At 34.4% G+C, this 22,626-nt stretch overlaps 5 protein-coding genes and 1 pseudogene across 8 annotated transcripts; 3 read left to right on the top strand and 3 right to left on the bottom strand.

Moving 5' to 3' along the window:
- The first annotated feature begins 815 nt into the window (after nucleotides 1-815).
- On the top strand, nucleotides 816-2,352 carry LOC142533378 (large ribosomal subunit protein eL6-like). Its single transcript, XM_075640121.1, has 4 exons — nucleotides 816-1,121; nucleotides 1,209-1,315; nucleotides 1,734-1,915; nucleotides 2,000-2,352. The coding sequence occupies exons 1-4, from the start codon at nucleotides 865-867 to the stop codon at nucleotides 2,153-2,155; spliced, it is 702 nt and encodes a 233-aa protein (XP_075496236.1). The 5' UTR covers nucleotides 816-864; the 3' UTR covers nucleotides 2,156-2,352.
- Nucleotides 2,353-2,671: 319 nt separating this feature from the next.
- Nucleotides 2,672-4,500, bottom strand: LOC142532188 (uncharacterized). Of its 2 annotated transcripts, none has more exons than XM_075638467.1 (3): nucleotides 4,266-4,500; nucleotides 3,538-3,844; nucleotides 2,672-3,353 (listed from the first exon to the last, which is right to left on the bottom strand). In XM_075638467.1, the coding sequence occupies exons 2-3, from the start codon at nucleotides 3,804-3,806 to the stop codon at nucleotides 2,828-2,830; spliced, it is 795 nt and encodes a 264-aa protein (XP_075494582.1). In that variant the 5' UTR covers nucleotides 3,807-3,844; nucleotides 4,266-4,500; the 3' UTR covers nucleotides 2,672-2,827. The 2 variants fall into 2 exon arrangements, with proteins under 2 accessions (XP_075494582.1, XP_075494581.1); XM_075638466.1 differs by having other exon boundaries at nucleotides 3,538-3,836.
- A 128-nt stretch (nucleotides 4,501-4,628) lies between these two features.
- LOC142532189 (nuclear cap-binding protein subunit 2-like) lies at nucleotides 4,629-8,936 on the top strand (annotated as a pseudogene).
- Nucleotides 8,937-9,635: 699 nt separating this feature from the next.
- On the top strand, nucleotides 9,636-13,026 carry LOC142533399 (putative methylesterase 12, chloroplastic). The gene is made up of 5 exons (XM_075640150.1): nucleotides 9,636-10,282; nucleotides 10,848-11,087; nucleotides 11,191-11,334; nucleotides 11,666-11,800; nucleotides 12,630-13,026. Exons 1-5 carry the CDS (start codon nucleotides 10,010-10,012, stop codon nucleotides 12,900-12,902), a joined length of 1,065 nt encoding a protein of 354 aa, XP_075496265.1. The 5' UTR covers nucleotides 9,636-10,009; the 3' UTR covers nucleotides 12,903-13,026.
- A 286-nt stretch (nucleotides 13,027-13,312) lies between these two features.
- Nucleotides 13,313-14,927, bottom strand: LOC142533400 (uncharacterized). Its single transcript, XM_075640151.1, has 6 exons — nucleotides 14,591-14,927; nucleotides 14,340-14,438; nucleotides 14,213-14,254; nucleotides 14,003-14,132; nucleotides 13,696-13,797; nucleotides 13,313-13,614 (listed from the first exon to the last, which is right to left on the bottom strand). The coding sequence occupies exons 1-6, from the start codon at nucleotides 14,831-14,833 to the stop codon at nucleotides 13,511-13,513; spliced, it is 720 nt and encodes a 239-aa protein (XP_075496266.1). The 5' UTR covers nucleotides 14,834-14,927; the 3' UTR covers nucleotides 13,313-13,510.
- Nucleotides 14,928-16,065: 1,138 nt separating this feature from the next.
- LOC142533099 (agamous-like MADS-box protein AGL11) lies at nucleotides 16,066-21,190 on the bottom strand. 3 transcript variants are annotated; one of them, XM_075639730.1, is made up of 8 exons: nucleotides 21,081-21,190; nucleotides 19,994-20,184; nucleotides 17,740-17,821; nucleotides 17,282-17,343; nucleotides 16,965-17,064; nucleotides 16,841-16,882; nucleotides 16,618-16,659; nucleotides 16,066-16,467 (listed from the first exon to the last, which is right to left on the bottom strand). In XM_075639730.1, exons 2-8 carry the CDS (start codon nucleotides 20,173-20,175, stop codon nucleotides 16,309-16,311), a joined length of 669 nt encoding a protein of 222 aa, XP_075495845.1. In that variant the 5' UTR covers nucleotides 20,176-20,184; nucleotides 21,081-21,190; the 3' UTR covers nucleotides 16,066-16,308. The 3 variants fall into 3 exon arrangements, with proteins under 3 accessions (XP_075495845.1, XP_075495846.1, XP_075495847.1); XM_075639731.1 differs by having other exon boundaries at nucleotides 21,139-21,185; XM_075639732.1 differs by lacking the exon at nucleotides 16,841-16,882.
- Nucleotides 21,191-22,626: the final 1,436 nt, after the last annotated feature.

The raw sequence follows: 22,626 nt of genomic DNA, 5'->3' as shown, positions 1-22,626 counted from the left end.
AATTATGTTAGTTAAGTAAATCGTATTGATCATATTTTATGCGACAGACTTATCAGAGAAAATATTGATAGAGGAAATGAAATTCATAATCATTGTCATATGTTCGTTTACTCTACCAATTTGATATCCTACTACACATGGTATCGCTTAGCCATTATTTATTCAGATTTTTCCTGGAAATTTAATGCAATTTGTGTTTTTTCCCTCAAATTTCTCATGGAGTCGGAGATAAATAAAGTCAAAACGATTTTTTTCCATAAAAACTAATTTGAAACCGTCTCATGATTTAATTTTGTGAGATTGATATTTGCTATGACCCAACTCATAAAAAATATTATATTTTATGTTAAAAGTATTACTTTACTTTAAATATGGAATAGATTAATAAGTCTGACAGATTTAAATACGTGATATCGTCTCATAAAAAAAATTACCCATACTTTTTATCGTATTCGATGTCATGAAGAGGATAATTGAGATCATAACACATCAATGGAAATGTAAGTAAAAATAAAAAGGGCGTAATTTTGTTTTCAGATAATATATATGAATTTATATAATTCGGTTGGGTTCAAATTTGTCATTTAAATTAAACTAGTAAAGTTATATGGACAAAGTTTTCTATTGTCGTTTAGAGACGTTTTCAAGCAGGACCAAGGAAAACTAAGGTTGGGCTACTATTGGTTTAAGCCCAAAGTTTTATAATATAAGGCCTTTGTTGGCAAGGCCATATTGTTTACGAACTTTCCAATTCCCATAGGCCTCTGTCGGCCCAATTAGGTTTCCATAAATCTGGTCGAATATATTAGTTACTAGGGTTTCCTCCTCCTAATTCTCTCGCACTTCGACCCTCGAGAGCTTGAAATGGCGCCGAAGCAGACTACCCCAAGAGCTACCCGTAACCCGGAAGTCATCCGCGGGATACGAAAATACTCTCGATCTGTAACGTACCACAAACGTGGACTCTGGGCTATTAAACAGAAAAACGGGGGCAAATTCCCCCACCACGAGAAGGCGGCGGCCCCCGCTCCCGTGGCGGAGAAGGCCCAGAAGTTTTACCCGGCTGATGACGTCAAGAAACCGCTCTCTAACAAGCGCAAGCCCAAGCCTACCAAGCTCAGGTTGTATTAAAGATTTTTCCTCTCAGTCTTGTTTTTCAACTGAGATTTGTTGTTTGCTGATAGTTTTGTTGTCTTTTCTGGATTTAGAGCAAGTATTACTCCTGGGACTGTGTTGATTGTATTGGCTGGAAGGTTTAAGGGGAAAAGGGTTGTCTTCTTGAAGCAACTTTCTTCTGGCTTGCTCCTTGTCACTGGTGAGTAAATATTTTGAAATTCGTATCCTCTAAGTTTCCTCATTTCCGCAGCCTTATTAATCTCTACATACATTTTATCGAGGTAATCATTTTTTTGGTTTCATAATCTGTATTCGATGAATAGTAAAAAAAATTTGTTCTTTGCAATGTAGTTATGTTACGCTGTAACTGTTTGTGATATTTTGAGTTTGTGACTGTCAGTTTTCAGAAATTTTGTTGCTTTCGTTTATCCGTAGTTTCTTTTTTGGCTTATCAGTGATTAATTAGAATTATATTGTTTGAAATTGGCATTATCTGAAACCAGAATTTGATCTTGGGAGATACTTTGGGTATTCATTTTCATTAGCATTCCCATGACATACAAAACCGGTACTTTTATTTAGGTCACACATTTTTTTGTTGGATAATAATTCCATAGGTCCATTCAAGATCAATGGTGTTCCTCTCAGACGTGTGAACCAGTCATACGTTATTGGAACATCCACAAAGGTTGATGTTGCTGGGGTAAACTTGGAGAAGTTTGATGACAAGTACTTTGCCAAACAAGTTGAGAAGAAGAAGACGAAGGGGGAAAATGAATTCTTCGAGGCAGAGAAACAGGTAAACTTTTTAATGAATTGCCAGACTTTTATTCTTGGCTGTTATCCCCATCTAATGGTGTAAATGGTCCGTCCAAATGTGTAGGATAAAACTCCACTCCCTACAGAGAAGAAGGATGATCAAAAAGCTACTGATGCACCTTTGCTAAAAGCTATCGAGTCTGTCCCTGAATTGAAGGCTTATTTGGGTGCAAGGTTCTCACTCAAGGATGGCATGAAACCTCATGAGTTGGTCTTCTAGAGGAAGCACTTTCTTTAATCAGCGGTGTCAATTTTTGTTACCCTTTGTTTACCTTTTTGTCTCCTATAACTTATGTTGGAAGCCTTGTGACGGTGAATTTGAATTGTTACGGGAATATAAGTTTTATTTATTTGGTTTAAACTTTTACGTTGCATCTGGTTTTTCATACTCAAGTGATTAGTGAAATTTCTTCTGTACATTATTTGTATTTTGAGGTTTATTTTGTTTTTGTATGAATTATATTTCTCGACTTGGTAGTCATTTCTGACAATCAAGTTTCAGTGTCGTTGACTTTTATTCATTTCGCACCATGGTCCAAGTTTGGGAATAGGTCTCGGGTTAACAATCCCACAAAGGAAAAAAAATCGAGTCTCGGTTTTGTTCTATTTCCCTTTTTCCCCTCGCTGCATTTCCCATATGGATGCTTGATGTCATATTTCAGATACATGTATGTAAATCTGCGTATTAACTCTTATGTTGTAATCGAGTTTTAGTGTCGATGATTTGTAACTCATATGAGACCTAATCTTAACAATTCTCTCCTTTAAAAAAACACAATACCATATGTTCTATTCTCTCCTTTAAAAAAACAAGATACATTTTTTCCATCTGTAGAAGATAGAACAGAACTCAAGTGATACACGCACTTTTACAGATCTCTATGTATTTCTGTCAGTTATTTACAAGCAAGCCATCATTAAGCCAATTTCTCATTACCATAAAAGCTTCCTCCGCATCTTCATCTTCTTCAGGAGTCAGAGGCCTGTGACCAAACCCGTGACCCCTTCCTCCAAAAATGACCATCTTTGATTCCTTGTTACTCGTCGAAATTTCTTCCAAAACGTCAGCTGGGCAAAGTGCGTCATTGTCACCTGCGATTAACAGTAGAGGCACCTTTATATTGCTAGCAACAGAAGAGTTTATCCTCGTGCCATAAAATGAGACCCCCGTTCCAAAATAGGACCCCTGATCTTGTGCTAGAACATCGATAACTCGACCACCTCCAAAGCAAAAACCAATGATTCCAAGCTTTTTTGAAATTCCAACAGTCGCAAATTCATTAACCATCCATTCGGCAGATGCTAATACATCTTTTACTATGCGCTGTGGCTCCTGCTTAGAGATCCATTCTTCTAACAAAGCCTCTGGCCTATCTTTTCTCCATGGATCCCCATTAAACAAATCTGGAACTAGGACACTGCAAATAATTTAGATTAAAAAAGAATCAGAAAACGCATTAATGCCACCATCCACTTTCCGTTAATTTTTTTTTTAACGCGAGGAGTCAAGCGCCTACACAATTGGTTCTGTGAGAAACATAACAAGCTTTAGCTGAACCGAATCAAAAACAAAATCAGAACGAGAAAAGGAAATGGTTTTACTTGTAACCATTGCAGGCGACACGGTAGGCAAAATCTCTGGTGGCGGAGTCTTCAAAACCTAAAATATCAGACAAGAGCAAAATCCCCGTTCCATTATTGTTCTTCACCGCCCTGAAAAGATAAGCTTGAATACAGTCTGCTTCATTTCCGATGGTAAGTTCTGTTCCATTCACTAATTCACAGGCTTCATCCACTAGGTTCTCTTCTACTTTCACTTGGCTGCAATGTACTTTGAACATATTGCTTTTACACATTGGAAAAGACTGCATTATCTTACGCCATGGATACAAATTGCTTTGCTGCACAACTGAAGCTTTATAGTTAGAAATTTTCAAATTCCTGAGATAGTAGTTGCTTTTGCACCCATCAGAACTTCTAATTCAATCCTGTTTACCTATGCTCCCTCCACATTACTAACATGTCAATTTCTCCCACATAACTATGGGAGGGAGCCATTCAAAGGCGTGATCAAATCACCATAAATCACGACTACCTGAACTAATGATCGAGGCAAGAACTCTTTTTGGGTTGGTAAAAATTACAAAGTAATGTTATAAACGAACCAAACTTAAGTAATCAAAATCTAACTTCAATTCTTGGAATCGTTGAATCTTTACTAACAAAATTTGAAAATTCAAACATCAAGCAGACCTAATGCATTCATTAATCATCATGTAGGTTTGTCATAAGCGTCGCCAAAAGGGTGGAATTAAACAGCTGAAACTTACAGGGAAGTGAAGACAATGAGCTTTAGTGGACGGCCGCGGCGGCAGCGGCGCCGGCGGCTTAAAACTCGGTGGAGCAGAGGAAACCGGAGAAACCATTTGCCAATATTTCTACGGCCAAGTTGTAGCAATCAGCGAGGAAGATGCAACTACTTGTCCTTTTTTCTTCTTCTTTATTTATTGAAGATAAGCAAGATAATGTAATTTTGCAACATTCGTATGAAAATATCTGTAAAGGATTTTCAGCCTCAATTTGGTTCTGATACTTTTTAGGTGGACTGGTGTAAATACTAATAAATTTATTCGAGGATATATAAAATGTTCAACAAAGCATTAAATTTTCGGTTCGATATCATTTTGTACAATAAAACAAAGAAATTAGTAATGTGTGATGTCAAAAATATGTAGGATATTTTCAATATTTAAATTTGAAAATATAATGTATGTGTATAATATTTAGAAAGAAGCCCAGAAATTTATTCAAAAAGAAGAGGCCCCAGGATCAGAAAGAACCGAAGCCCGGAACAACCTGAACCCAAGCCTAGTCACTCGTCGTCACCAGCGGCCAACTGTCCTTCACTGCTGCCAATAACTCTTCGGTTCGATTACACGGCGCGTCGGTCAATCTGATATATATTATCTGTGTCATCGTTGCTACTTTTGGTTTTAATTTCTCAGGAATTCATTTTGTGGTTTGTCTTGTAGAAATTTCTGATGGCCTCCCTCTTTAAGGTAATTCGCGTTTTTTTCCATCTAATGCACGCTCTTGAACTATTTGAGGGCATTATGAAGCACTTGCAGTATCGAAATCGAATTCGCAGATGGGGATTTTGAGGTTTCTGTTTGTTCGTCATAAAGTGTTGTGCTTTATGCTTCACGGAATTTTGCTTTGATTTTCACCTCAACCTCACGATTTTTGCGCGGTTTCTTTTGATACAGTTTTTGATTTTTATATTTTTGGCATTTTGATATTGCACGGTATAAGCTTCTAGGTTCGTCCATTATCTGTTGCTAATTTCTGTTGGGCATTTGTGAAGTTGTTGATCATTCAGAAGTAAATGTGGTACCACATTCTTCAGAAATTGTAGGCGGTTTACTTTTAACTTCTTGTTCTTGGTGCGTAGTCAATTTGAATTTACTATATTTATTGTTTTAACATTGCCTTAGGATCAGAACAAGATATCAGCTTATCGAGATAGGAGGTTTTCCGGGACACAAGAAGAATTTGAAGAGGTTCTGTTAAGCTCGACCACACTTTATGTTGGAAACATGTCATTTTACACACAGAGGAGCAAGTGTATGAGCTATTCGCTCGAGCTGGAGAGATTAAGAAGATAGCCATGGGTTTGGATAAAAACTCTAAAACACCATGTGGATTCTGCTTTGTTGTGTAAGCCTTTACATTAATTGATAAACTCTAGTTCCTTGGGTATTAGTTGCACACGGAAAGTTTTTAACCATTTCCTTGCCTTGCTCATCTGAGAAATAAAAAGTGACATCAGATGGGTTGGAAGTTTATTAAATTGATTTCATCTGTTTCTGTGCTGCTTTTTTTTATGTTTATTTTTTAGAATGTTGTGACTGACCCCGATGAATTGATCGATGCATTGAAAATTGGGCTGTTTTGTGGGTTTCATTGGACATGGATCATTATTTAGATGAATAACTATTAGTTGGTGATAGTTATGGGTTATACCTATTTTTGAGCACAGGCCACACATAGATACCGGCCTACAGTCTTTCTATGGTTCACAGTTCATACACACATTTTCCTAGCATATGATTAAGTTGAATTATGTGCCAAATGTTGGGTCACTTTTCTTCAAAATTAATATATCGATATATTTATGAGTATATGCCGTCATATACTTCTTAAAAATATATTCTCTGGTGAATGTTGAAGAAAATTCTTTTCTTTTGTAGTAACACCAAGAGTAGCAATTTTGTCCAATTCTGATATCCTATTTCTGCTCATTTATGTCTTCTGTCTATATAGCTAGATGCTAATTTATGTCTTTGAGGTGATTTAAATTACAGGTTAATTTTTTTCCATTTCTGTTACGTAGCTTTTAAGTTTCTCTAATACTTGATTGCTTTATGTTGTTATCCCATACTCTTTGAGATAAAATGATATGCGAGGCTGTTTTATATCATTCAGTTTCATCGTTTCATGTTGGAACCTAGTGCTTGTCAGGTACTACTCCAGAGATGATACCGAAGATTGTGTGAAATATATTAGTGGTACAATTCTTGATGATCGTCCTATTCGTGTTGATTTTGATTGGGGGTTTCAAGAGTGCAGGCAGTGGGGTTGTGGCCGAAGTGGTGGGCAGGTGATACAAATAAATTTTTCTTCACCCTCCTAATCAATTTAGAACTAATTGATTCTTTTTACCAGGTGAGGGATGAATATCGGACTGACTATGATCCAGATATCCTTTTAGGCTATTGTTTAGAACAACTATTCTTGCAACTTCTTAAATTTTTGGATTCATGCTTGATTTTATTCAGTTGAAATTATTATTATTCTGTGCAAAGATTTTTTATTCTTTGAATTCTGTGAGAACTACTATGTATTTTTGAGTTGAGCATTACTATATTGTAGTTGACGGAACCATTAACCAAAATCGGAACAGTCTCTAAATAATCAAAAGCAAAACCATTTTTTGATTTTTGTTCCTAATTTCCTATAAATAAAATTAGATCCAAAACTATGTGAAATCATAACTGAAATTGTATTTAGGCATAAGTACTAAGGTCACGAGGATAATTAGACGACCTAATTTGTGCAATTAAAACTGTTTAATTTTCGTAATTTAATTCTAACCATATTTTTAATTCTTGTTTTAGTTAAATATAAAATATTCGTAAAATTTTGTGATAAAATCATCGAATAATTTAATTTTATTAGTTTCATTACCTCATGAGATATATCGTTATGGTTCCATCGTCTATCAGAATTGAAATAATCGGTTTTGGAAATGTGATCAGACTTATATTATAGTTCTGTCGAACAGATAGCTTCAAGCCTTTATCATCAATATCATGTCTTACTGGATTTTTTAGGCGCCGTCCCTTCCCTTTCTTGATTCGCCTTTCACCGAGTTGTGTTCTGTGGACTCTTCACTTCATGTTTGAAATCTTGTTTTTGGCTTGTATATTGGTTGACATTTTTATGACTTACGATTATATAGGAAAAAGATCAGGAATATCCTTAGGTATACTGTTATTTAATATCTGTCTGTAAATAAAATGACATGAAATTTTGATAGTTTCCTTGATTTATCATACGTAGAGGTGGTTACGGTAAATTAGTACCAAAAGAGTTGGAAGCACAGAGGCAGCTAGTGGTTTATGGTTCCAGTTCATTTCCACCTTTTATGACACCTGACCATAAGTAGGCATACAATTTTATAATCGATTTACTTGGCTTCAATCACAAAACTAAAGGTCCTTAATGGATTCTTTCACTTTGTGTCCACGGAACGCACATAAAATCTCCATTTCCTTAAAAAAAAACACACACACGCGTAAAATCTTCTGTATAAATATTTAGCCACAGTTAAAAAATATTTTTTCCTGATGGTCCTTGTGTGTGATTTGCATTTGCTTATGGATGCATAGATATTGAAACCCAGTAAGTTCGTCATCTTGCTTGTAATACTGAACTGCTGAAGTATATGTTGTTCTTACATGTTTGAAGTTTATACTTTTCTGTAGGATATATTTTATGACTAAAGTAAAATCTATGAACTCTACACATGGGTGCATGGTATTTGCATTAGTTAGTGGTTTTATTGAATATCTTCGAGGATCAGCTGCATATTGGTGTTTAATCTTTGTATCTATGAATCTACCGTACTTTTTTCTAACCTTCAACTTTTGTAGTTGGTGGACATGATGGAAACTATTATCAGGGGCGACCTCATTGCCATGGCAGATGTATTATTCTTGTTGAGGCATAGACTGTCTTTGTCGTCTTGTATAAAACTCATTGGTTTCTGCCATGCTTTGAAAAAACAGATTACCCTCGTAAACGACACCGGGAAGATGACCACGGGGTTTCTGAGTTCTCAAAGAGAAGGTCAGATTATGTATACCGGAGAATTCCAGAGCATGAATCCAGACCTGTGAGTTTTTGTTGTCAATATAGGACAATACTTTTTTTAACCTTTATATATTACTTAAAATCTCGTTCCCAAACTGGGGTTTTGTATTTTAAGAATCAACAGAATTATGGGGAAAACGCTTGTTTCTGGTCATCTTATTCCATTGTCATTTTTATTTTCAGGAGAAAAACCCACGGTTTCGAGAAAGTGGTGATTCTGATGAGGATGAGGAGGATCCTAAGAAGCTTTCTTAAGAACTTTCGGCTGCTTGCATGTGAATTTAATTGTCTAAGAACATATATCTCATTGTTTCGATATAAAAGTTGTGGTCACATACCAATACAAGTCTCACTGGCTTGTTGCAATTCTCCTTCACAACATCTGTATTGCAGAGTAAAGGTTCATGTTTCCCTTCAGTAAGGGTGAAACAAATTGCTCTATATTACAATATGCAGGGTTGTTACAAGTCTCCTCGGACTTCTTAGGCAAAAAACTCTTGCAAAATTGTCTCACATGTCAAATTTGTGAGACGAATCGACAAAAATATTAATTTTCATTTTAGATATGAACTCAGTCGAATCGTATCACAAAACCTACTCTTTCTTGGGATGATATAACTGACTAGTTGTGTTGTCTTTTTATTTTTTCAGAATCTAGAGCTTAATGTTAATACTTTAATTATAAATATTTAATCAATCTAATCTAATCACTAAAAATGTGAATTGGTCATTTTTAGTCATTAAATGATAGTTTCTTAACTAAGAGAGTTCGTACATTCCAAATATTGCTTTCATGCACAGTTTAGATACATGTGCTTTTTCCTAGAAAAAAGGTTGAATACGTACTGATGGAACCTCACTTTCAGACACGTTAAGTCTTCTATAATCTGAAGTGTTTGTTTCTGGTCAATGAACTAATTCTTAGGCCATTAAATTATCTCATCTTTTTTGACTTGGCAACCAAAATAAAACCCAATTTTTTTTAGAAATGAATAAACAACTCATCAGTGAAGATTCCGAACTCTAATGTGAGAATTCGAAAATTCAAATTACAGTCTTTATAAAATATTAAACTTTGATCCAAAAATCTATATTTCGATAACGTAATGCGACGCATCAAATAATGATTGTTAATATTAATAATAACAAATTTTTTTTTCCTTAAAATGACTAATCATGAAATCGGAATATCAATGTTTCTCTATGACCTTTTTATGAATGATGATGGTGATGGAATCCAATGGCAAAAAAGACAAGAACATAAAAATAAAGAAACGAGAGAACAAGAAACACAAAGATAAAATAAACTTTCTTTTGTCTTCACCTCAATGGGAGCCAGTGCAAACAAACAATGAACGTTGAAAAAGATTACTTGCATAATTGCTTGCTTAAATTTGCAGTTGAGATGGTTTCCGGGTCCTTGTTCCCACACGATTTTATTTTGGATTTTTAGTTAATTTAATCACCGCAAAATTACATTATTAGTTAGTAATCTAAAAATAAAACCACCCTTCTCCCCCACAACCTACTTGTTTCTCTTACCCTCAAATCCTATTCCTGCCTCTCTGGTTTTTTGCTGACTAATCAAGAAAAATAATATCTGGGTTTTGTTAAAAATTTAATCTTTGCTTTTTCCGAAATGGGGAATAAGCTCATGTGCATGCATAAGAAGGATATCAAGAATGGTGGGATTGGATCAAGAAGTAATAGGGGTTCTTTGTCGAAGAGGAAGGGTGCAACAGAGGAGGAATTGCTGCACAGGCAAGCGCTTGCTATGGCTATTCAGCAGCATCAGCTTTCTCAGAGATTTGAGAGTGGGTCCATGTCTAGGCGAATTGGATCCACCAGCTCTCGCCGCCGCTCCACCAATTTATCTGACCCTTTTTCTAACGCCCCTGTTAATAATAAAAAGGTAAAAATTTTATATTGTTTGTAGTGCCTTGCGCTTGTTTTTGCTTCTTTTGAAGTCTCAGCTAATTTCCTTATTAATTTACTGGCACTTATGTGGCTGGATTTTGTTTTGAATTTGGTTAGCCACGATTAAGATCTAAAGGGAAAAGGTTGAGTTATTTATGTTATCTCTTATTTTGTATTTAATTCTTTTTGCCGTACATAGAAAGTGTGGCCAAGATTCATGACCCGTTCAAAGGGTGCCAAAAGTTGGGATTTATGAACTTTTTCGTTGAGAAATAGAAAGGTGGTTCTTATTTTTAGGCCCGATGAGACTTATTTGGGGTATTTAATAAACCTTTGTGCAAAGGGCGGTTTGATTTTTATATGGTTTCTTGTCAGATTAAAGATGTGCCACAACTCCATTCTGAGTTACTTATCACTTGTTAGTTGGCTGGTTAGGATATTTTTGCAAGCATTTTCTCTAGGCGAGCACAACCCCCTAAATACCTCTTTATAAGGGATCATCTTTTTCATTTATTTTATAAGTTATCTAATGATCAAATGTTTTTTTTACTCGTTTACAGTTACCAGAGTTTTTGGAGAATCTCAAAACGAAGAAATTTGTTTTGGTACATGGTGAAGGATTCGGAGCTTGGTGTTGGTATAAAAGTATTGCATTACTCGAGGAATCAGGGTTATTTCCTACCGCCTTGGATCTAACAGGATCTGGTATTGATCTAACTGATACAAACAAGGTCGCCACACTGGCAGAATACTCAAAACCATTGATTGATTTTCTGCAGGAATTGTCGGAGGATGAAAAGGTAGGCAGTACTTGGAATTTATAGTCGATTAATTTCAGAGTCCGCTTTTAGTTTCTGTTAACAGGCGTTGGCTGCAGGCTGCGTAACAGGTGTGTCTTTGCAGGTAATAGTGGTTGGCCACAGTAGTGGAGGTGCTTGCATTTCCTATGCATTAGAGCATCTCCCGGAGAGGATCTCAAAAGCCATCTACCTTTGTGCTACAATGATATCTAATGGGCAGAGGCCTTTTGATGTGTTTGCTGAAGAGGTGTGTTTAAAGTTCTGTCTGAAAGTTTCTTTTCTCTGTGAAGTAGCTTGATGATATGTCCTAAATCACTGGAACATTGTACTCATAATGAATCTGGAATTTCTCAAAATTTCGTTTTAGATTTCCACTGACCTATGAAAAAATAATTCAAACTTTGTCTGTTTCCTTCATAGAAAATGAACATGTTGGTCTCCATTAAGTAAGCTTTTATCATCTGTCATGAATTGTCAGCGAATTTTCCCATTTCCATTTAGCTTGTTTTGTGGACTACACCCTGCTTTTGTGGTATTCATTTTCTGTTATTTCGTGCATTGACATAATTCTCTTGCAGCTTGGTTCTGCAGAACTTTTTTCACCTGAGTCGAAGTCTCTAATTTATGGTAATGGTAAAGACAATCCTCCAACGGCATTCATGTTCGAAAAACAGCAAATGCATGGGTTATATTTTAATCAATCTCCTGCTAAGGTAAGTTCACATCCATCGTTCTATTTTTTGGGAATCTTTAATTTTAGGAGTTTGGACCATATTTAAGACTTGTGAAAGATGTACTCAGCAGTACATAACGTTTCTTCATTACCTACTCATTTTCATTTAGTGATTTAGTATGATGATCTGTTGTGTCTTTCATGACTACAACCACGAACAAGTATATGTCGTTATAGCTTAGTGAAATCAGAATAAAAGTAATTAGAGCTACCTCTGTGTTGGATATGAAGTAACTTAACGGCTCTATGAAACGTGGTCTCCGATAGGAACATAGGAATAGGATCAGTTTGTGTACAGAAGAATGTAGCTTAGAAATGTACTTCATTGAAAAGAGTTTTTTAGTTGCTTTTTAAGAAAAAAGTAGACGCGGTTTTGTAAAACGAAGTCTTTCTGGAAATAGCTTTTGTCCAAATGCAAGATTTAAAATAAATAAATAACGCTCTTCATATCCAAACCCACTCATAATCTTAAAAAACAATTGCCTATGTCATTTCCTTTTAAAAGTCCACATTTTTTTTTTCATGTCGGGCATACCATAAGTTGTTTGGCATTGTTGAGCCTGTTTATAAATCCTTTGTTTTCCTTTAAATATGTATTTTCACTATGAACCAATGAAATGTAGACAAACTTCAAGTTTTGACATCTTTTATCTTGTAATCTGAAATACTAGAATTCATCTTGTCAGGTGCATTTTGAATTTGACTTAATTTGGTTGTTGGATCGTTTAACGCAATCTAAGAATAGGAAGTATATGATTTTTTTTTCTTGTCACTTGGACCAACTGCATTATTTTATTTTCTTGTTCCAGGATGTTGCTTTAGCAATGGTTTCGATAAGACCCGTTCCTCTTATCCCCATGATGGAGAAACTGTCTATATCAGCAGAAAAGTATGGAATTGGACGTCGATTCTACATTCAAACGCTGGATGATTATGCTCTTTCACCAGATGTACAAGAAAAGCTTGTGAGAGAAAATCCACCAGAAGGCGTCTTCAAGATCAAAGGCAGCGACCATTGTCCTTTTTTCTCAAAGCCTCAGTCTTTACATAAAATTTTGCTTCAAATTGCCCAAATTCCGTAAGAACAAACATATTTTTGGTATAGATGTTTTCGGAGTAGCTAGGGGGTGTACTATATGTTAGGCAATGTGTTAAATTTAATATATATAGAAAATGATACGACACAGTTTAAATTATTTGCTGTTTTCCCCTTTTTTTATTTTTATTTTTTGATTTTTTACTTTGGTTACAGAGTACATGCTTGATTCTACTCACATGAGCTACTGCCACACATGACACATGAAAAAAAAGATGGAAGTAAATGTTACATTTTGGGCAAATTTTATGCTAAATCTGAAGAAGACGAGAGAACAACTCAGTTCTCACAATATATTGTCAGCCATTTGTGTTGTGGTGGAATTTAAGTAGCCTTGATCATGGGTTGAACACCTTTTTCAAATGCATATGAGATATTAGCTGTCTGAACCAAAGCTGAAATTTCGTCCTTATTTAATTAATCGCAGCGACCGTGGTTGCCCAAGCTGAGTTTTACAACCTCAAAGTGTAATTTGTGGTTCCAAGGAAAAAAAAAACGAAGAAAATAAAAATAAAAAATACTATAATTCTTTCCTTAAATCTCTCTTATGTATAGTTATAAGTGTATTATTTAATTTAAAACATAATTTTTTTGTTATTCTTCTGTGTTATTTGCCTCCATTTCTTGCTCTCCCACCCCTTTAATCTCTTCCAGCAACTTGTCAAGAAACCCTAGCATGGTCTTCAAACTTTTCTCATCTGGACGGCAAGAAAATAATGTCATTCATTTGGCAATATCTGTATGTAGTTTGACAGGAAAAAAGTTACGAAATACTTCACCAAATCTTGGAAAAGTGTGGCCTTTGGGATGATGAATCACCACAGGATCGACAAACTCGTTCAACAGCGCGATACTGTAAGGGTTCAAGAAATCTGTCGCCCCTGTGTAATAATACAAGTCAATTGCAAGTATTTTTTCTCGAAGTAAAAATTCTAGTTTTACAAATTTTCAACACTTTCCACGAGTTGAGTAATGCAATAAATTTTAATGGGATTATCCGTCTGTCTATGAAAAGATTTAAAAACGGCCACTTCACCACAAATCATTGGAGAAGCAGACAAGGTTGATTAAGACAACATATTCAACCTATGAAATGCACGGATTTGCATTGTGCCGGCGCTGGATAAGACTTTTGTGCCACCGATGGTTTCTGGAACTTTCCTGCCCCAATTATGACCACAAATTTGATCTCGGGCACCTTTGTAAGAGCCACACCCTGCAACTCAGATCCACACTTAATTGCATTTCACTCAAATATCCACATCAAAGAACAGATAAAAGCGACACCGGACTTACATTGGCTTGTAATCCAGGCAGTGCAGCAGATAGGATTCCTCCCTGAATTTTTGTAACGCAAATGTAAATTAGATTATATTCACCGGACACTTGACTATGATGTTCGTGTAAATACACATGAAAATACCTGTGAGAAGCCAAGAAGTCCATCAAACGGTCCGTATTGAACCATGCAATCTTCTATGTAATCAAGACACTCGTCAAAATCCTGGTATTCGGTAAAATCCTATAATTCCATCCCAGGAGAAAAACAGAAACAATATTTTAAGCAATCAGCGATCCAAAATCCCATGTCATGAATGAGAACAAAAATTAGAACAAAAGAAAACAAACTAAATTAGTGGCAAAACCACCGTTTGCAAAAGCAAAAAAACTGACCTCGTTGTACGCGAACCACTCGTAATACGGAGGATCGAAGATTCCTGCGACCCTGGATTCTCCCCGACACGGAAAAGGTCCGTTAACAAAAACAAGATCCATTTTCTGTAGAACAGATTCCGACCACTTGGTCGTGAGTTGTTTCTTGATGATTTCTCCGCTGGTCCTAAACCCATGTAGGCATAATACTCTTAGCCTTCTTTCGCTCTTGTCTCCTTTAACTTCAGTACTTACCGTAGTCATTTTATTTAACTGTCTGTTTCACAATCTTGTTTCTTCTTCTTCTTGATACTTTTCTTCTTCTCTATATATACACACACACGAACGCGAAGCATTCAATGTTAAATATATAGATAGTCACTATCAGCATATATTATATATATTATTAATTTATTATATGAATATTATATGAATATATTTCAAATTAAAAGGTTGAAAAAATGTTCCCATCCCCTCCACCTAATTACTTGCATTGAAGCGCCTCAAAGGCCATAGATCATGCGCTTAATTGCGATTAAATTCAAGGCCTATATGTGTCACATATATAACTAGGCGATTCGGTATTGAGACGATTGAGCACCAGGTCGATGATAATAAGAAAACTCCCAATATTAAATCATTTTTTTTTTATTTACCTAAGGATTTACTTAATTCTTTTTTTAAAAAAAATTTATTTGTCGGTAAATTGTATACAAACTCATTGTGAAATCTCAAAAGAGCTAATTAATTAACTTTCTTTGAAAAATAAATAGACATTTAATCCTTTATGTTTTTTTTAGGAAAAAAATTCTCATGGACCCCTATAAAATATTAATATGATCGTCTACAAAATAATTTATAGTCATACTTTATGCATTCAATTCAAAATACAATGAATACAAATGAAAATAAATCACATTATTTTCTTCTATTTTTTTTTTGTCAAGCTGTGATATTTTAATTTTATTTTTCTTTGATCATATTATAATTTTATGTTACAAAAACCATTACATATTAACTGTAAAAACATTTATTGTATGATTTTTTAATGAAATTTTCGTATATTGAAACATATAAAATGTGAAACACATTTCGGAAATATTAAAAGCGCCTACGTCTAAAATAATGAAATTGAACTTATTTTAGCTTCTTTTTTTGTTGGAAAAAAACAGGATTTCAAATCGGGGTATTTTATTTTTTAACCTCGGTCAACTATTTTTTAAAGAAAATGACATCCTCAAGTATATTTCAAATACACTTGAGGAGGTTATTTTCTTAAAAAAAGAGTTGACCGAGGTTATTTAAACAATTTCCCCGTTTAGAATCCTATTTTTCACTTGAATTGTCAACTATTTTGAGATTTCACAATACGGTTGTATGCAGTTCACCATTTATTTGTCGGCCAATTTCATATATATACAGCAATTGAATGGTTCCATTACTATATTGCTGAAGGTAATCCTTGGAGGATTTTTCCCTTGGAGGGGTCTAAGTAAACGAGATGGATTCATAGAATTATCTAGGTTACATTATATCCAGTACTGACGATCATCAAGAAAAAGACATTAAACTGTACTTCCATGCCTCCAAAACGATACGGTTTGTCAAATACTACAATGGAAACACTTCGTATGTTATTTGGGACAATCAAGGTCGTGGAGAAATCGACTAGAAGAGGAACAAGAATCTAAGCATAAATATGACATAGGCTTAATTTCAATGCATGCATGTAAAGAATACTACCCGAGATGAAGAGTCGGCTTGTCCGGAACAGGATAGACCGATACAGTCTCCATCATATTCAATTGGAGCACGTTGGTTGTGAAATATGACTGGATGCTATAGTCTTGCCCAGCAGGCATCATGCTAAATTGCCGGAGCCTCTCATTTTCCGCTATCTGAAATTATTGATCAGAAAATAAACATTATAGAAATCCTAGTACGTATCTTCTAATTGATTAAAGCCATCTACTGATTCAATCATTTCGATTATTGCACTCCATAACAATTAGAATCGTTTTCTTTAATGTTTGCATGATTAACATTACCTTTGCCCTGAGACTGTTATTTTCCTGCTCCAGCTGAATTTCCTGTCGTCGGAAAAAACAGGTTCCACAAATTAAATAGATGGTCATCACGAATTCGTCACGAGGACTACATTTGTAAAAGGGAAAAATCTATATATTGAGCAACAACAATCCGGGATTTCAAATATAGTTAAATTAATTTGTGTTTTTATAGATTCATTCATGTTAAGTTGAAGAAAATTACCCTCTTGTGCAAAATCTCAGTTTCCGCCAGTATCATTTCATGCTGTTGGAGCAAAACAATAACATAAAGAACTAACAAGAAAAAGCGTGATTATTGATTTCCTGTAATCATTTATATATTATACCTTCTTGGCCCTGATTCTTGTGATGCCTCGCTCAAGCCTAGTTTCGAGCTGCTTCAACTCCTTCACATTCAACGACCCCAAACCCTCACCCAAAAGATGCCTACGAAAGAGTACTCATGCATGAAAAGAGTAAGCATGCTACAATAAACTATATTTACACTTCATTAACAAAAATTTTTCCAAAAAAATCCATTTTCTTTTTAAAAAAAACTCGAAATTTTTTTAAAACAAAAGCGAACACACATTTAAATTCGGCTTTTTCTTGGATCATATATTCTTTCCTGCGTGTAATTACAATGGACGTAAAAGATTGATACCTGTTGGAGTTCTGGAGCATCTGTATTTGGTTGTGCATCTTCTTCGATTCTTGTTGGTAAAACTGTATTCAAATTCAAATAATAAGAAACCACCACCAAAAAACCCGTCAGCATATTTCATACAGGTGACTGATGAGTTTTATACAAACAAAATCCATACACTTCTACAATATATGAAAATACATACATACAACATACACACATTTGTGCGGTGAAAATAGCCTGGGAGTTGGATCAGATATTGACTGCAATCCGAGCTTTGTTGAAGACAATTCAACAAATACAACATACATGCATACACACACACATTTCTTACGAGGCGCTCATGTAAATAAGTTAAAGGTTTTTTCAATATTTTTGTGATAATATTATCTTGTTTATATATATCAAAAGGCTAGGTCGGCTCACACCATAACAAATATTCAAGCACATGCATGCATTTCAAACTGATCACTTACTTGAGCATTGATCTCTTGAGTGGTATATGCATTTGAGGAATCTGCTGTTGACTTTTTGTACCTTTCTATCGTTGACCTAATGCTGCATACATGTAATAGTATATAGCACATATAACTAGTAATATACACATAAAGCATGATTTCAAACATAATATATACAGGATGCGCGGATAAATTATACAAGAAAATCTCGATGTTTTACTTTCATGGTAAAACAATTAGTTTATAAATACTTTCATGGTAAAACAATTAGTTCATAAATAATTGGTTGTTCTTAACCATTTTTACACATGGAACCAGCTTTTATTATGCATTTCTATTAATCATTCTAAAGTTTATAAATTTTTACCTTTCCTTTTAATATATATGGAATATGAATATATTATAATTGTTAAATTTGAGTCTCAATCACGAATCTTACAATGTTTGACAATTTAATCATTTTCATCGTTATTGTTAATGTGACAATACACATCCGGGGCACCAATTTGTCATAAGGTCATCATCATGTTAACACCATATCAACAATATATAGAAAAATGACCAAATTGCAAATAAAACAAAGATGGATACTGAAATTTAACAATGTAAGTTACCAAAATTACAAAGAGACATATTTTTATATGAATAATCAAAATTATAATTTTTTCACTGCTTTTATTTGCCCGTGTTACTGTGCCATAGACAGATATTTGGCAGAGCAGAATAATCACTTCTTTAAAAAAAGTTCAAATTTTGCATGTAACAAAATATCTGACCATGAAGTGGGCTTATTTCTTAACCACTTAATTGATTAGTGTTCAGATTAGACACCATGTATGCTTGTGTTCATCCATTCTGGATTACGTATTGCATCTTTGACTTCGTAATTTTATTTCATCCCATTTAATTCTACATATTTGTAATAGTAATTAATTTGTGTTTTATGTATACATTGTTTTGATAAATCCTGACTTTTAGGGGGAACAACGTTCCTATAGTATTCTTTATGGCCATGGTTGATTCTTTTTATTTGTGATTTTATAAAAATAAAATCTCATAATTGCTTACATTCGGTGATGCAACATTGTGAATTGGAAGCAAGCAAGCTAGCTAGCCCTATTGCGTATTAACTAAATATTAAAGAGGGTGATTAATTAATTTGGGATGAGATTTGTAGTGGAAAGCATACATTTCAAAAAATAGTTAATAAAAGATTGTGTGTTGCACTTACGGTTGTGTTATATATATAATTTTGATATGCTGACATGTTGTCTACCAAATGTGTATACATCTGTACCCACCACTGAGGTGACACTCACCTAATAGATGTACAATTTTGATACGCTTCATCAAGTCCAACAGGTGAATGATGTCTAAGCGCTGGAATAAAGGTGGAAACACATATGCATATACATGTGTGTGTGCGCGTGTGTAGACTAAGATACATGAAACTGGAAAGACAGAGAACCTTAACCTAATGAGTGCTGTAGACCTTTATCTTTGTAAGACATGCAACAGTACTTCGGCTGTAGATAGATACTTTGTGTTTGAAAACATGAAGGAAATATTTGAAGATTTATATTGCTAGATTGGGTAAGCATTGGAACTATAATCCCAAAAATGAACTTGCTAGTTTTGAACAACAAAAACGTGAAAGAATCAGAACTCGGGCTGTTTCTACTGCCGTTACAGATATTTGTGTCTCTTTGAAAATTTATAGTGCTAGATTGTGTAAGCATTGGAACTATAATCCCAAAAATGAACTGCTAGTTTTGAACAACAAAAACGTGAAAGAATCAAAACTCCCGCTGTAATTTCTACTGCTGCTATAAATATTTGTGTCTACTATTTTATATTCAAATGAACTCTAGCTTATGCATACTTTACATATAGTCCAACAAAATATATATTTTTTATATATGTTACACAAAAATGATTTAGACTATATATAACTCCAAATTGATATTTAAGTAGTGATACACTAAAGGGTCAGATCGAAACTTTAAGGCAGGCATCACACGCCTAATAAAAACCGTGCTTTCGTTTAATGTACGTATAATATAGATGTTAATGTTGTTGTATGATTTAGGCTGGCAGGTAATTAGTAAATCTAGATTACTTAATTAACACCAATTAGAATCTGAAATTTTAACTAAAATAAAGAGGTCCTTCCAACCAAATTAGTAATGTATGTGTTTAGAACATATCAGGACATTCAATAGTCATGATTATGTATTATCGAAGACGAAGAAGGAAGAGTTGTGAGCATTACTTATTGTTGGCATACTCGTAGACTCGTCCACGGCTAGAGAAAACTATTAGTGCAACTTCCACATCACACAGAACTGAAAGTTCATAAGCTTTCTTCAGCAGACCATTTCTACGTTTGCAGAATGTAACTTGTCGATTGGTTTTGTTTTCAATCCTCTTGATCTCGATCTTTCCTCGTCCCATTTCGCAACCCTAATCAGAATATCAACGTGATTTAAATTTCTTGTCAAAGTTTTGTTAATCAATTGATAATACTTCTCAAGGACCGGAAAATAAATGCGCACAGAAGATCACATAAAATTTTGAGTTAGAAAAGACTATTTATATCTACACACACAATCATACAAAAGGCATTTCTTGAATTTGCACGTAAACATGGTAAAAGTTCTGTCTTTTCTCATCCATGGTCAAGAAGCTCATAGATCTCACGATTACCAATACAAAAAATTAAAAAATGACAGGACAATATGGTGGATTATTAATTAAAGAAATTAAAGCCCATGACTTTGACTTTGATGTAATGATATAAAAAAACAAAGGAAATAAAATTATGACAAATTGTCAATAACAAAGTGATGAAGAATGGTAGAGTCACCACATCATGGAGGGGACTAAGATTTTATTCGATCTCTCAGGAGAAGATTAGCTAGAACAGAGGGAAAAAAACGATATTTTTTTGAAGGGAAACATTGCAGCTTTAAGAAAGACGAAGCATGCATAAAAATGTGATAAAATGGTGTGAAAACCCATCAAGATTTCTTCTTCTTTGTACGAAGACAAAGAATTTGAAACATACTTTTATTCATCTAATTTTAAGCAGTTCTTGGGACCAAAAACTAAGAATGAAAACGAAATCTTTCATGCAAGAAAGCTTGAATTTTTATTTTTATTTTTATTTTCTCTTTAGCTCAGATCTATGGCTGAACCACTGAATTGCAGTAAATTTTGCACAAATAGCAAAGATAACATTTGAAACTGTGCCCTAATGCATGAAGTGGAAAGAAATTAAATGGAACCCCCGAGTTCAAAAAAAAGAGAGGATGTTCCCCGCTTAAAGTTAACCATCATGATCTGAATGACACACAAACCTGGCTTCTTCGGAAAATATTGCTATTTCCCGGCGAGTTGAATAATTTCTAAGCTAACCTGAATTTCAAGGAACCCCTCCCCTCCGACTTAATCACAGGCTCTTGTTCATTAATTAATTATGTCTCGTCACAGACCCATAAATATATATTTATCTCTTTCTTTCTTTGTATATTGTATGAGAGAGACTAAGAGATTGAGCTGGCCAAGAAAATGACATGTTTTCCAGATATGCACCATGCGTGGTGTTGTGGGCTAGCGATTTTCAGCTGCTTTGCAGTGGACAAACTCACCAAAAACTGCAACCTTTTTAGCCAATGGACCATTGTACCCTTGAAAAATGCCTCTCTCTTTTACTTCTACTTTGCGATCTTCAATTGTTTTGAAAATTATACTATTATATGATCAAAGTTAGGAGTTAGCTTCACCACATAATTTCCAATCCCCTTTCAATTAACCACAGCTAGATATATAGTATGAGTTGAGGGAGCTTAGCTATAGTGATCTTGTTTGACTTCATCACGAGCTCGATCAATCATTATCGAGTTTTTGAACTTTTCATATATACAGCAGGCTTTATGTTTGCTAGCATTATTTCCTTGTACATACAACGTATTACACAATATATATTGGTCAAGTACTCTAATAATTATGCACAACACAGTTCGAATTTGACTCGAAAATTCATAAATTAACCTTGTTATGAGCCATCTAGCTAGTTTGGAAAGCTCCCATGAAAACAAATGCTTTATGTGGCTAACTAATGATGGTGTGAAGTCCTTAATTAATACGTATATGTTAAATCAGTGTTTCGACAGATTAGGGTTTGGTGCAGTCCACCTAGAGTTCACGTTGGCACTATATATATATCTGACTTTGACCTTCGACTGAGGTGACAAATTAATTAATCCATAATTAGTAACAACATTATATAATTGATTTGTTATATCTCTGGATATGTACGTATATATTAGTAATAGCTAGATAATCTGAGTGTGATATTTTTTTAGAATATAATAAACATTTTGTGCTTGATATGTAATAAAAAAAATATCAAAGTAGCTAGACTAGTATTTTGCATGAGACGAGGCAAGAAGAATGTTCAACGAACAAGCTTTGAAATTACAATGGTAGTTTCAAAAAGTTTGTACTTTAATCATGATTTTGCAAGGAAATGGTTAAATTTTTGGGGTAAATTCAACTTTGAAATTTTGATGTGAATTAATCGATAAAATCTAGCCCAATTTGTATTCAATCCGGAAATTTCCTGATTTGTGTAATCAATCCGGTCCGTTACGTTGACCAAATGTTGAGTTTTGATTTATTTTTTTTAGATTTCAATATTTTTTCTATAATTTATACACTTGAAAATCAATTAAACTTAATTGTTCATTTATGAGTTTTATTATAATTTTTATTTAAAATAAATCGTTCTAGCCCGAATCCGACGAGATCTAAATAATTTTTTTGGGACAAAAACTCGTGTGAGACAGTCTCACGGGTCGTATTTTGTGAGACGGATCTCTTATTTGGGCCATCCATGAAAAA

The sequence above is a fragment of the Primulina tabacum genome, chromosome 18 (genome assembly GCF_025594145.1).
Source record: "Primulina tabacum isolate GXHZ01 chromosome 18, ASM2559414v2, whole genome shotgun sequence".
Lineage (NCBI taxonomy): Eukaryota > Viridiplantae > Streptophyta > Magnoliopsida > Lamiales > Gesneriaceae > Primulina > Primulina tabacum.
The sequence above is the reverse complement of the archived record's forward strand: the minus strand, read 5'-3'. Positions and strand labels throughout refer to the sequence as shown.